General features: G+C 42.6%; 1 protein-coding gene across 1 annotated transcript in view; it reads left to right on the top strand.

The window, feature by feature from the left end:
- Positions 1 to 12,276, top strand: part of TMEM79 (transmembrane protein 79) — a 60,701-nt gene extending 48,425 nt beyond the window's left edge. Inside the window, exon 4 of the mRNA XM_085636683.1 lies at positions 8,488 to 12,276. Coding sequence (XP_085492809.1) covers positions 8,488 to 8,695 — 208 coding nt within the window. The 3' untranslated portion in view covers positions 8,696 to 12,276. The remainder of the gene's footprint in view (positions 1 to 8,487) is intronic.
- Positions 12,277 to 15,588: the final 3,312 nt, after the last annotated feature.

Here is a 15,588-nt window from a genome sequence, read left to right as displayed (position 1 = left end):
ACTCCCAAAACTCGGAGTTGCAAAACTGACCTATTTTAATTGGATGGGCTTTAAGGAAGGGATTGCTGGTTCTAAAGTGACCTCTAATAGCTAGATGAGTGTAGAGGCTAGCAAGATAGACTGACCGCAGAACACTCCACACCATTCAAGGTTGAGTTCACCTACAAGGCCAGAGCCCTGGAAGTTCTGGCCCTTCAACGCTTCGGCAAACATTACTGTGTATGTTTCTTACATCCCAATCCCAGCCCCACCCCTTTCAGAAACCAGTGGCATCATTCCATCGCAATCCTAGTAGAGTCTCTGGTGTTCATTGGTTGATTACAGAATGTTTCCTATTGGCCCGTGTCTCTCAAGTCTGATGGGAAGTGTAGTTTTTCTCTGTTCTGTTATTGAGTGCGCTTGAATAAAGCAAGAAGGTTTTGGCATAATGAGTCTGTCTTACCAAAACTTCGCAAACCTAGAAATAAGCTACCCAATGAGACCAATATAAGGAGGGATCATATGTCTCTTTTAATAGAGGAGGTAAACGTACAGCCGAACGGCTTCTGCTGAGAAGCTGCCTTTACAGAAAGGACGAAGGGAGTCCATTAGTATAAAAACAAGCATTTGCAATGCAATAGGTCTCGCATTTGCGAGAGTTTCAGCTATTGGCATTGTAAATGACGATGCCTTTTATCTAAATGTTTGTTTTAAAGCATCAATAAAAGGCATTGTCATTTACAATGCCAATAGCTTAAGCTGATGAAGCGGAGCCATCTTAAGACAGGCAGGCAGGCATCTCATGTGTAGCTATGTCTGAATCTTAACCTCAGGGATATTATCCCCGCCATTGGGTTCAAGACCCAGACCATATTCCACGCAGGTCCTCCACATGCTCCCAGAATGCAATGTACCATCATGCTAAATCAGGAGTTTTAAAGTTTGTGCCATGGCAACTGAGACCTGGCCCTGTGTGAGTTAATTGTGCTACACTGCCATACAAACCAAAATGCCTTGAAGGGGGGCGGCGTGTGCTACTACAACGTACTCTAATATTTTGAACCCCACACTACATCGTTTAGCACTGTTTGCTGTTATTTAAAAATGCGTTGTGAAGTGTTTCATTTGTGCCGGTGCTCAGCTACAGCACTTAATTTGTAGACACCGACATGGACACGGTGTCACTGTATGTTTTTTTTTTTTTTTAGCAGAGTCAGTTAGTGGGGCATTTGGCTATTTAACAAACCTTAAAAAAAATATACTATTGGAACTTAAACCACCAGTCCACTTCAAGGTGACAATCGAGTGGTGAATTTTGTCCTAGGACTCTTTCCCAAATAAATAACTCTCAGTACTTTTTAGGATGCTTCACTGAGCTTTTGAAAATGTGCGGGCTTGTGCACCATTTTGCTTTTGGTTAAATGCACAAATTCCACTTTCACGCATCTTGTATGTTGAGTAGCACATCCCAAAATCCATAAATTACCGCATACGTGCAATCTGATTGGATGGGAACAGGGTGTATGTATGTACCTCACTCGCACAGGAGCGAACAAACCGAAACAATTCGGGGCTTATTTACAAGCCCATTGCGCTGCCGCTACGTACTTTTTCCCCATATTAAAAGTGGCGCACCGACGGCACAAGCGGCTTGTGAATAAGCCCCGAATTCATTTGTACTTAAAACGGAGCAAATTCATTTCATTGCCCGTTTGGTGCGTGAGTATCATGGAACAGAGAAGACAGAATTTTGTACAAACAAGGCCAACACAGATATCAAACTAATGTCAACATTTTGTCGTGTGTAAATAAGAAATAGATAAACAATGCAGCTACCCTAAATTCACATTTACCCCCGCTCACAGAGAAATGGTGTCTTGGAGTCCGATAAAACCAAGAGGCTTTCACCCAAAACTTTCAACTGGCACCAAAAAATAGGAGCATTTAATTGACGCCATTCATTCAGACTGCGTGTGGAATAGATAATATAGAACATGGTATTTACCCAGCCTGGTCAAAAGCAGAGGTAATGGATAATTTTGGAGGGAAGATGTAAATAACGACGTAGAAAACGTATTCCACTTTTCGAATGAGAAATGCGAGTCTTCATTTCAACCAAAATATTTATGCACTTTCTTTCAATTACATAAGTAGCAAAAATAGTGCAAACTGCGCTGTTTTTTTTCAGTGTTGTTTGTCGATAACTTTGCACTGGGGCAGAAGCGTGCAAATTTATTTGCTCCATTCTTTTCCCTTGTAAAATAGGAAACGCAGAAATTGTATTTGCTCAACCATGCCAAAATAAATAAATAAGAAAAATAAGGGAAAAAAAATCACTCTGAAGCTATTTCGCTTGGTTTAAATAATAATAAACTGACCAGGTGTATACAGCTTTTCAAACGTGAAAGCCGAGACTAAGCTCGAGGCAACATATTTTGTCCCTTTCTAAGTATCATCGATGATGAGAATTAAAATGACCCTTTATGAACTACAAATGGTTTTGTAACTTTTGAATTGTAATTGCACATTGATTTATAATCCTTTTTTTTTTGCTGCAGATTTATATAGGGCGAACTCGACCCGAAGGTATTGAAGCGCTTTCTATGAGCACCAGTTACATTACACAAGGACACATTCATCCATTAATATAACATAAGTGTAAGCAATGGCTCCCGCTCCATTTCGTTCATGCGTGTAAGAATGTGCCTTTCAAATGGTCGGGCGTTACCTTTCTAGTAATAATTTTCAAGTGTGCTATCATTAAACCTAGCGAAAAACTGACTTGTCCTGTTTTGCTATTTGCACCAGATCAAAGTTTCTTCAATACATCCGGTCTCTTTCTTCGCATCTCCAGGGAGATCTGGTTATTGCTCCTTAAAAATAATGTTGTTTTCATTGGGGCTAGTATTTCCATCGTCCCCCCTTAAGCCCCAAAGCGTTACTGAATAAAATAAAAGTGAATCTCTACCTGCGGTCGGATTTGCATGGGATAAAAGAGGGGGGGAGGGAGGGGCAGCTGCCCTTTGGTGCCCGGGTTTACAGGGGGTGTTTGCCGGCACGCTCTCGGCAGCATCTCTAAAGGCCGGGAAACAAAGGGGCAGGCAGGATAAGGTGTGAACGGCCTCTGCCTCCCAGACATTTACTTCACAACCACTGGCACGTGGAAAAAATTAGTTCTTTGCTAAAACTCAGAGGCCAGTTTCTACCACAGTCATTTAGATTTAGGATGTGTCACGTGACTTGGTATTTGCAGCAAACTTTGCTTAGTTGTGATGAATATACCACAAGGTCATTCCTATGGGGCAGTGCGGTAGCCTCGGTTGGTGTCACTTAGTCGGGATGTCATTCATGACTTATTGCATGTTAAGTTCCTCACCGCAGCCTGCTAAAATGCAGTGCTAATTTGCCTGATTTCTCCGTTGATTAATCAGACCGGTACATGCCCTCGAGAAAGCACGGGCTCTTTTCTTTTCAGATTAAACTTCGTAATTTGAGTCGCATCCACAGCACAGCAGACCGCCCAAATCAATTGTGAGCATCTGTATACACGAGGCGTATGCACATTTTAAATGAACCCTCTCACGTGAAAGCTTGTGTTCACAAGATGAAAGAACAGTTTAAAGGAGTCTTCCATGCATGTTCATAAAATGTTTTCAGTTGTCGCAGTGGCTTTTGGCCACTAATAAGCACAAGCGCTTCCACAACACCCAGCATTTGGTGTAATTACTTCGGTATACGAGTAAACATTCCAGTAATTAGACTGGTAGCATATTTAACAAGAAGATTGGCCTCTATGTTTTTCATTCTTTATGATCAAAATCTGAGCCCGGGAGCCTGCACAAACTGTGGTGCTGAGGCAAGGGCGTTCCTGTTACAAGGGCCAACCTTAGATGAAGTTAAAACATTTTAGTGAAAATTTGCCAACTCTCCTCATGTCGCAATTCCTGGGCACTTGAGCTAATTTGTAAGCGTTCCACTCCAGTGTGTTTGGAACAAACGCAGCCCTTGTTAACATCTGAAATGGTCGGAGACAATGGCAGGGAATCGCAGCGCGGCCCGGAGACAAAGGGGCTGGACGGGCCGGCGGAGGAGGCCCCATATGTCTGCAGGGAGGGAGGAGGCCTGACACGGGCGGCGTCGTGAACCGGGAGGGGCGTGCTGAGGCTGCTGTAGTGCACATCGGTGCAGAGGGCAGAGCAGGGCGGTCTGTGAAGGACTGCCAGTGCCTAGAGGAGCACAGAGCAGAACATAGGCGGCCTGTAGAGCGTGACCCTTAAGGAGCTGGTAAATGCCTGACTGCCGGGCAGCATATGATGAGAGTGAGTCTGTACGTAGGAGCCATGCCCACACAGGGCAGGGTGGTCTGTGGAGCGTGATAGCCGTGCAGTGAAATAAGTCTGGAGCAGGAGGCAGCCCAAAGTGAAAGTGATCGCGATTGCGATCGCCGCGAAAGTGAAAGTGCTGCGGAGGAAAGACACATGGCGCTGCGCGCGTGCACGTTCACGTGCACTGAAGCTTTAGGCCACAGCAGCACTTTGAAAATCCCAACTATAAAATGTCTCTCCGAGCCAGCGCAAGCGCTGGGGCTCAGCGAGACCTAAAAAGGATGGCACCTCCCGACCCACACTTGGTGTGAGGCAAAATTACAACTTTGCACAGTCATTCCCCTTTTGTGTCTCCATAGCCCAAGGCATTGGAAACGGAGCCTCTGCTTTGTAAAAGGTTGAAAGCCTAGTACATTTTTTTTTTTTCTACAATTCGGGAATAATTTGGCACCACAGGAGTATTTACCAAATATCTTTTGCAAGCCCAAACATGTATCCATACCTAGGCAACAGGAAAGTAGACATTTTATTATTCTTTGGCTACACAGTCCATGTTCACGCTGCATGCATCAGAAATTTGTATGAGCAGTAACATGAAAGTGATGATAACTTAAGCAAGAGAGAGTGTTTCCTCTTTAGAAAATGTCAGACTCTGACGATGACAGCGGTGATAAGTGACGATAATGATTATATCCTGCGTTCAATTGATACTGCATGTAAGGTTTCGTATGGGACGGATCCAGGGTTGGCTCAACAGATAGTGGTCACGCATTGTGTTTATTAAGCAGAAGGCACAGAGCAGTGTATGCTGGTGCTCAAGTCGACACTTGTTAGTAGGCACATCATTCAGAGACTTGGGGGCATATGTATCATCTCCATTTGCGATTCTCAAATAGCAATTTTTTGAGAATCGCTATTTGAGAATTGCAAAACGGGATGTATTTAAAAAATTGCCCAAATCTTGCGATTTCTTAAAATTCCGTAATTGCGATTAGCAAATTGCGAAATCGCAATTAAGGAATGCCTTCCCATTCATTCCTATGGGCCAGGAGGCCCATAGCAATGAATGGGAAGTCCTTCTCAATTTGCGAATCGCTATTTGCTAATCACAAATTGAGAATATTTTCAAAGGTGCAAGGGTGTCATGATGACACCCTGATGCACCCCTAAAATCAGCATGTGTGCACATATGGCGCACATACATGCCCTAAGGGCATGTATGTGCACCACATGGCACTTTGATATATGCAAAAAAGTGCATATTTCAAAGAGATCGCAACTTACCACCAACTTGAAGTTGGTGGTAATTTGCGATTTCTTAAGGAAAAATCGCACAACTTGGGTGCGTGTTACATTGCATTTAAGAAATCGCAATTTGCGATTTCTTAAATGCTTACACAAACTTAAGAAATCGCAAGTTTAGCGATTCCTTAAGATTGCGAGGCTGAAATGCCTCATACATCTCCTTTTGCGATTTTGTATTCGCAAACGCTGTTTTTTTGCGATTCGCAGCGTTTGCGAATACAAAATCCTTTGATACATATGCCCCTTGGTCCCCAGTTTTACCATATCCTTAGAAATTCCCAAGCGGCTTCTGAATCCGCCACAGAAGATCTCCGGATTGGAGGACTAAACTGAACCCCAACCAAAATCAGTGTTTTGAGGTTGCTCAGAGTGGGACATAGCCGTTAAGATCTAATTTGAAGCAAGAGAAATGAAAACGCGGCCAGATTTTCCAGTCTGGCTTTAAATGCCAATTGATCATTTGCCGCCGGATATCTGCTTATGCTTTACTTCTAATGGACTATTTAGAGGCATTTTTTCCCAAGAGTTGACTTCACTTCTCCCACCACTCCATTTTCCTACACGGTGTCTCTTTATTCTTCCCACCACAGTCTCTCTCTCTGTAATCTGAGTTATAATTTTTAAAGCAGAGTTGTCAGAAAGCATGACCAGGTATATTCTAAGTGGAAGCCTCTCCTTTTTGTGCCTTGAGCTGCTTTACACCCTCCCGGTTCCTAGATATACCTCCAGCAACCTAGATCCTAGGTAAGGTGCCAGAAGAGATTCAGAGGCCATGGCTTGTGAGTGAGATTTTAGTGGTTTTCAACCAAAATCTGAATAGTGCAACAGACTAGATTGGGCGTATTCAGGATGGTATGGCCGTAGGCATTAAAATCGCACGACTGTGGTAAAATGAATAGAACGTTTACCAAAGTTTGAACAGCCAGACCTCCACCCAGTGCATAAGACCTAGCTCCAGGGTGTGGGATTCACACCAAATGACTCCCATCCAGTGATTGAGAGCAGGCCATGAATTCACACCCAGTAAGTGTTTTTCTGTTCTCCAAGATGTAAACCTCCGACACATTGAGTGACCTAGCGCTCCAAGAAGTGATTTCCCAGTTTGCGACGCTTTGCTGTGAAGCATGACTGAGATTAACACTCTGAGACTTCGGGTGTAAGACTCCTGCTCACTGAGTCTGTGGTCATCAGTGTTGTATGGACACCATATCACTGAGACGGTGCACCAAAGTCTTAGACTTGCATCAAATAAAGTGGGTGTGTTCTCCAAGAAATCTTACTGACCAGTGGCACGATTGCTTCGTGACCGGGCTCCACAGCTCCAGATTTCCAAATAGTGCGCGCAAATTAGTGAGACTTGCACCGAGCCAGAGACACTGCACGGAAATGTTTGTGATCCATCCCATATAAGTGAAGCTGTGCTTCAGGAAATGGAATGGACCAAAAATGAGTGCAACTCAATGCCAGCAAGTGAGCCTTGCACATACTTAGTGAGAGTACGCTTGAAGGCACGGGACCAGTATTAATGTAGTGAAGTTGTACCTTTTCCTCTTTACCGTCTCTCTTGCCCTTGGGCTCCCCGCACCACATTATGACAATTTTATCCCGTTCCCCCGATTTTGCATTTTTGTAATTCTCTGTGCTCACTTACCTTTCGGCTCGGCCTGGTAAACTTCTGCTGTCTAATGATGATTTTAAATCTTGTAAACGTTTGCCTGTAGGTGCAAAATTTGGAACACGCACAAAAGATAAGAAACTTGATACTGTAGTGCTAAAAACAACCTTGCATCTCACACTTGGTCTCGCTGCTAGAGTGGAGCGCATTCTGTCAGTTTTTCACTCGGGACACAAGTTCCTGAGTTTGGCTGCATGGACTGTAAAACCTTGAAGTTTGCGTACTTGGTAAGGTATCCTGTAATTGAATATTTGAACCAGCAAACCGGGCTGGACTAGGGTATCAAAAGCTGCCATGGCAAAATGGGGCTCGAACCAGGTCTGCTCTTCATCTCCTCGCACTATCTCTCTCTTTTTCTATCCATCCTTATTTTTTTTCTCTCCTCCTCGCCCTATCTGATCTTTTCTTCTTTTTTTTTTTTCTCTTCCTCTCTCCCTCCCTCCCTCTCTCCCTCTCTCCCCCTCTCTCTCTCTCTCCCCACATTTCTGTTGCAATAAACCTGAAGGAATGGGAGAAAGGGACAGTGGCACCAGGAGGGTCCTGGGGCTTTCAGACCGGCCTCCAAGGGCTCCAACCTGCTGGGGAAATGCCCGGTGGAAGAAGAGGCCTTCTGCAAACCAGACTAATGTTTCATGAATATATCCTGATGTCCGTAACAAAGTGACTGATTTCTACTACAGAATCTGGACTGGTTACTGCTTTCAGAAGACTCTGCTACTGTTATCTAAATAACCAGAGATAGATTGGTCCATGCAGGAACCCTTAGAAATTGTAGGCCGGCTTGTGCCTCCGATAGGGCTGGAACGGAATCAGTGTCTTTCTAATAGGACTTACCTTACTTGGTCTGTTTACTGTGTCTTTGAGCCCTTGTCCTTTCAGAATATCTAGTTTTTTTGTGTTACATCAGTAAAGGTTTGCTTTGCTTTCCGGTGTGTGCTTTACCATGTTTTGTTTAAAAAGATTTTACAACAGTAGTAACGTTGGAGGGAATATTAAGCATCTTATGAGATGAACAGTGTGTTATTTACGTGGAATGGTAAATATTGGAATTTGTTATTGCGACACTGCTGACTCAGATGGTTAATATTTTCTTTCCTTGTATCAAACTTCCTGCAGCCTCCTCTTCTGCCTTTTACCAGTTGAGTTCTTGCCCCATGTCTCTTACTTGTGACTTACACTTCTTTGTTCTCCTTTGTCGCGCAGGTTGACGTACTGGCTGGCATTCGCTATGGGGAGGTCCTTCCGGGGCTTCGGATACGGCTTGACCTTCCTGCCCATGGTGGCCATGCTCCTGGCCAACCTCTACTACATGTTCATCCTGGACCCACAGAATATGTTTGCCATGGAGAACTCTGGGTCCCCTGAGGCGGAGACCCCGGCCCCGTCGTCTAAGCTGAGGATGTGGGGCTAACCACCTGTAAACCTGGCCGCCTTTGCTCATCTTAACCGTTTTTATAAAGAAGCAACTCTTTTTATAGCATTGGAAATACACTCACGTGCATCTCCCTATCTTATATTTATTTTACCCAACCGGTCTATTCGATTCTACGTCCTGTAAATGGATGAGCGTATTCTTCTTGCTATATCTGATGGAATGTATATGATGAGCTACTGATGTATAGTGCTGCCAAGCCTTTATAGCGGTACTGTGTGACAATCTGGGGGATTGACTGGCTTTTTGCCAGCCAGACTTAAAATTGTGGGTCCTTAGACAGCCTGTACTTATGAAGAAAGTGCAACTACAAGTCCCAGAATGCAAAGTGCTGTTAGGGGAAGAAAAAAAACGTGGCACTGGCTGACGCAGTCCCACATTTGCCCTTTATGTAAGTTACGCTGCAGGCTTGGGCTCAATTACTAATGTTTTTAATATATATATATATATATATATATATATATATATATATATATATATTCTCCCTCGCGCCCTGGCCTCCTTCCATTCAGCTGATTTGAAGCACCAGAAATAAGAGTATGAAAACATGAACTCTTAACAACTGCTCAGACCTGACATGGGATACCTTGGACTCTGTCTAGTTCCTTTTCATAGTGTTTTTATAGCGTGTAAATGCGTGGAGGGAAAGTGGCTATACACATCTTCTGCAAATTTACGGTGTAACTGCTACCATGTGCCACAATAACAATTTAAGTGTACTTTTTTTTTTTAAGAAATAGCGTCAAATGTATATTTCGTCATCTAGTTGCAAAAGACGCATTCAGCAGGCACGGAGCAGCAAAGCCCTATGAGAGCTGCTCGCGACTTTAAATAAAACCTAAGCGATGGCGTCTTACACTTGGAGGGGAAAACATCTGAACCATTTAGTATAGTGAGTCCTGTACTTCCCTGCATTTGTTTGTATGTCCTCTGCCATGTACGTTGCTGCAGAACCATCACAAATGGCGTAATGTGCATACTTCCTTCAGTAGCCACGTCAGAGAGGCCATGGAATGAATGGGAGTGGAGTCTAAACCCACCTCTGAGGGTTTGGAGTGCCCTGGTAGACCTCGTCTGAAGCTAGCTCTGCTTTAGAGGCTTCTAGTCCACAACGGCCTCAGTTTGACAACTTCCACTTACACCGTTCCAAACACCTAAATTACTTCCAGTGCCTTGTGGAAAGAAAAGATGCTGAGTAAGAGGAGCAGTGGCAGGCACTGGCACATACAACAGAGGCTCCAAACATCTGTGGAGTCCTTGATTCGAAGTCTATCTTTTTTTTTTCCTCCTGAAAAACGCCAAGATCCTGGGGAACCAGGCCATTATATTAATGTTTGCTTTGTATAGCGCTTGCTGCTACAGTCTTGTGGATTGGTAGCACTTTTAATTGGTACTCCTTTTATCCATTTTACACGGTTGAGTTAAACATGGCTGATAGAAGCCTTTGACTGGCTTGACGCGCTAAGTTCTTAAGTGTCTACGTGGGAAACCAACCTACATAAAAAGGGGTTTATATGAACTGCAGGGAATATTCATGCATTTTTGTATATAACTCATTTTCTTTTTGTGGTAAATGCTTGTCAGTGATTTATATTAGGATTTTTACCAAATAAATGTTCTTGAAGTTGAGAGGGCCTGTTGGATTTTAGTGATGTGAGGAACCTTATCCTGGAATATCCCGCCTCAATTTCAGAAGATGGCTTGCAGATATCCAGGGTGAAGTGGGTAGTTGAAGTGCCTTGTTGTGAGCGGCTGCTATGAAAAGTCTGATGAAAAGGGGTTTAGGAGAACTAGTGCCTTGTGTGGGACTGGCAATGGACCCCAAGCCTGTATTCTGGTCGGGTGACTCAGTGAGTTAAGCATCCACTGCTGAGATCTGAAACTGCTTCAGGTCATGAGTCTGAATTACAGAAGAGTTGAGTTTGCATTGTACCATTTGACATGCGCAAAGTCAGAAAATTGGGAATGCGTGCCACCTGCTTTTTGAAGCAGTTGGAAACGATGGGAGTTGAGATATGAACGCTAAATAGGATCTTATTATTATTAAAAGTTATGATACTAGTGATATGAGCTCAAGGTAGAGGTGAGTAATGGAATTCTATCTAATTTCACTCCATGTTTCATCTAATCGTATTTCATTGGTTCCAAATTTAATGAAAACTAAAATTACCATTACTTGTTTATAGTTCTATTTGTAGAAAAAAAACAGCTTTAAATGTTTGTGAGGGACAAACAATTCCGTCCTTAATTTAATCTATAGTATTTATTGTACATTGTGAGTTATTCCCTTTACCAGTCGCTTGTTTTCACAATTTGGAAATTACGTGCCTTCATTTTAAAGAGGTTTTCTCATCTTTGTTTCCAAGCAATACCTTCCATTTTCAAGTTTAAAAAAATCCAAAATTGTCCCCCCGCGCAAGATAATGGGGAATGAGTCTCCTCGTTATAAGCCTTTGCAGTTTTCCACGCGCAAACCTGTATTTAGTATTTCTTTTTACTCTGCATTGATGGTGTAAATAAGGAGATTTGTATGATCTGTATTTTAAAATGTTTATTTTTTAATAGATTTTGTGAGAATGATTTTGTATGGAAATGTTATGTCTAAGATAAATGTACTGTGACTAAGGGATGTCTTAACCTAGCTAAGAAAGACTGCTCAGTCCACATTGGTCAAACTATTTAATGAGTGATTCCTTCATGAGCGAATCGTATAATTCCAATTCTAATGCAGTGCCTTAAAGCTGCCCATGGACATATCACAACATGCTGCTTTGATGATGACAGGAGTTGCCACTTGACAGTGTGTGCCAGCATTACAATATAATCAACATTCCCTGAGTTTAAAAATAATTATTTTGTGAAAATTAACGTTGTTCAATTTAAACTTTTAAATTTGTTGAAAATCTCAGCCTTGGTTTTAGTCACATTTACTTGAAGGGAAATAACTGGACTGCAGGCTCGCTTAAATATGAAATAAAAAAAGGATAGGAGTGACCAGATGGGTGTGCCTACAAGTTGTATTTTCCATCTGCGCATAATTTTATAGTTGAAAACCGCAGGAAACCGGTTGACTGCTTTATAGAAATTAAATAGGACCAGAGGTCTTCATGCCTCTGCCAGCCCAACCCCTTTGGTGGCTTTATATATAATCTGTGAGTGAATGTGATTCAATCTTCCATCACCTACAGGCCACGGGCCTCTCTAAACTTGTCAAATTTCAGAATCAGACCTCTACAGTGTGAAAATATAAGCCTGCTTATAGTTTCTCATGGACGTAGCCCCATTGTACTTCAGAAGCAAATCTAGAATGGTTTAGTATCTTGGGGCTCCGGGGAATGAGCAAAATTGAGCAGTTTCGCACCATCGACGATCTAAGGAACTCTATATGTGTTCACTGTTGCTTCCTGCTGTGCTAGGGATGATGTCATAGGATGTATGTCACGGTATTGGTTGAATTTGAAGATAATGGTGGGCTGAGCAGGGTGGATGTTTTTTGTTGGGGCTTTATGTTCACCCACCTTAAATCTGCCTTCTTTAATAAAGTCAGTACTATTTTTCTACATGACCGAGTCTAATTTTCATTACAATAAAAGCTTCCAAATTTTTTAATTTCTGTTCTTGTGTGAAAATAAAATCTGTTGCAGAAATTGAAATCTACATGTCCCACTATGTACTGCCAAAGAATTGTGGGCCAGTGATGTCCTTTTAAAATTAAATTCTACCTGTCCCATGATGTACTGCCAAAGAGTTGTGGGTCAATAATATGCTTGCACATCCAGTCCCCCTAAAAAATGATGCAAAAATGCTGATGCAGTGTGGTTTCAGAGGAAATATGTTCCTGCAACGGTAAAACATGCTAAATAGTGAGAAAATATATATCCGCACTTCCGCAACGTATATCACCGTTTGTTAAAAAAAAAGCATGAAGCAAATGTTCATGGGTATCCGGTATCATCATCAGCTCTTTTGCTTGTGGGAAAACTTATGAAAATGGAATAACACTGATAAGAGAATGTGATGACATGTTACTTGAAGATGAGGGTCAGATCTATGTTGCGCCAAACTGAGTGAAATCAGTCCAAACTGTGAGCTACCGATAAGATTATTCTCTTTGCTTTACTGATTTTAATTTGTGTCCCCATCAAGGACTATGGAGTTAGTTTTCTGACTGCAAGCTCAGAAGAGGGGGTGTTTTGTCTGTCTCCACAGTGTCAAAAATGTGAAATTCAGGAGTGGCCTGCCGTGAGGAAACTGAAAACTAAAATGAAACCAGCATAAGCAAAGCCAACATATGGTGTTGGCAGCCTCCTTTTTGTCTTTGCCAATGCTTGTTTTATTTGGCTTTTGTAGAACTTTATTTTTGAAGAGCTACTGGGTCCTCACCAATATAAGAAATCAACCTTGTCTAAAAGCAAACTTATTTTTTGCCTCACACAAACATTGCCATCTGGTAGTGAAGGGAAGTACATTGTGTGGATTTGTGCTTTGTGAAAGATCAGAACGCTGCCACTCACAATGAAGTTATAGTTCGCCTATGACTGAACAGGACTGATTCCCTGTCGTAATTTGTATGCTATAGTGGGCGGAAGAAAATGTGAAAGTCACAACTACAAACCAATGGATGAAGAGGGCTGGCTGAAGCTCCTCTAAGTAGGTATAAGAAATCTAGACATTTTCATAAAATCTAAAGGTCTTGGCAAAAGCATTTCTAAACAGACATTGGCAATGCTAATGTGTCTGGCTGTTGCAATGGTTTAGCTTTTTTTTTATTTTAATGAATTTTTTTTTTTTTTTTTTTTGCAAGCATATGTCACAAAATGAAGTAATGGAATAAGCGCCACATACATGTGGCTACCATATGGTTGTAATGAAAATGTTGAAGGGAAAAAAGAAAAATCATTGATTTGGTGCTTTTATTAGTGCTGTATTTTACAAAAAAACAAGCTTTATAGTCATGCCATGCATTTTACCAGTGGCGTAGCAATGGAGGGGGCTTCCCATCTCCGGTGGCAATCTCCAGCACCCCTTCCCGCTCTTCAGTGCGGCCGTTCTGTGGTGGAAGTCTGAGGAATCGCCAGCACCAATCAAAGGTCTAGCTACGCCACTGCATTTTACTAACACTTTGTATGAGAACGGCAAGAAGAAAAAGTCCCTTAACGAAGCACTCAATTTTTTATCATAGCCTCCTAAAAAGGAGACGGTAAAGGTGTCTCCAATGAAAAACGTGTTTAAACACTGTTTCTGGAAGTTGCTGGTGTCCATGTCTGCTGTTTGATTATTTTATTTGGTCTCACCTAGGCAGTGCATGCGCTGTCGCTTAGAGACATGCTGTATCTAGAATATGGGCTTTAAGCAAGCCCATCTTTCTAATTGTCTCCTTTTACTGTCCTTCGTAAATGGCTGATTTTTATTGGTTAATATGCTCAGTCCCTCCTTTTCTACTTTTGTAACCTCCCATGAGGACAGCCCGTTACATGTGCTTTTAATAGTCGTGTTATTTATTACTTTCTGAGCACTCTTCTTTATTTTTTGTTGCTAATTTCTGTTCCGGAACTCGTATGTGCCTTCGCTTGCTCCCTCTCCTCGGCTGCAGGTGCCAGATCCTCCGACCCTTTGGCTCCCTCACTTTGGCTGCAACTGCCTCCTCCTCCTCCTCCTCCCTCCTACTTTTCAAACGCACGGCCTGGCGTCCTGGTCCCTGCCTTCCTATGGCTGCTGCGCCTCCATCTCTGAGCTGAATTGCTATATGAGCTTTCCTACTGGGTAATCGGTAATTAAGTACACGGCACCCAAATAACAAACAGACGCCACAAAATCACCACACCTACAGGTTAAAAACCTTCAAACGCCTTCCAGGTCCCTGCTGCCGCCTCAGTCTCAGAGGTGAATTAATTTTGCAGACTGTGGTTCTGATGATCAAGGCTTTCCTGCTGGGTAATCAGTAATTAAGTGCACGGGGCCAATGTGATTGCAGACTTTGCTTTTTAGCCGAATGTAAAACTAGGAAAACAGCGCCCCCATGTCTGCCCGGGGGCCACTCTTTGTGAAATAAAAATGAACGGGGCCAACAGGAAGCAAACACCTATGCATGAAAACGCACCAGGCAGTCCTTCAGCTCGGTTTTGCACATGCCCTGTATTTACAGAAAGCCCATGAGTTTGGATACCCACAAACTGCCCTGAAAGCGTGACACTGTTTGTACTATTTAAGGTTCCAATTTACAGACTTGAGGACCAGATTTCCAAACTCTCCTTTTCTTGTCTGTTTATGCACACATTGTGAAAAAACAGCACTTCTAGGTGCAAATTTATAAAATGAGTTAGTACGCCTGTCTAATGAGCTATAAGAAAACGAGTGAGCAGATTTAAGGACAAACTAATGCTTTGTGTGTTATGTTAAATAGCTGTATTTCCAATATTTGGCAGGGGAAGGAGGATGACCGGCACAAATCTGCCTCATTGTTTATATAGTTTATTTTTTGGGGGGGGGGTTTCGGCTCAAAAGCTACGAGAGCTGCTCGCGCGCCAGCTCCAATAATGTGCGTGGCATTGTGTCCTGTGTTGGGGATACCTTCCATGCCTCAACTGTGCAGAGTTATTAAAGCATTGCGCTTGGCATTTAAATCACATTAATCTAATCAGAACCAGGGAGGTAATATGCGTGGCTCCAATAATGTGCGTGGGACTGCTGTTTAAGCGAGACATTAGAGCATTGCGCCTCTGATACTGCATTCACCAGAAAACAGTGCAGCTACATTAAGGGTGCAGTGCCTTATGTGGCTAATAGAGGTCTGTTTTTATTAACTCCAGAGGGATAACTAGTAACAGTGAGTGGTACTGCACCCTTTCCTTGCTTTGTGGATTTTCTTTTAT

Source organism: Triturus cristatus, chromosome 12 (genome assembly GCF_964204655.1).
Source record: "Triturus cristatus chromosome 12, aTriCri1.1, whole genome shotgun sequence".
NCBI lineage: Eukaryota > Metazoa > Chordata > Amphibia > Caudata > Salamandridae > Triturus > Triturus cristatus.
This window is presented reverse-complemented; position numbering and strand designations above follow the sequence as displayed.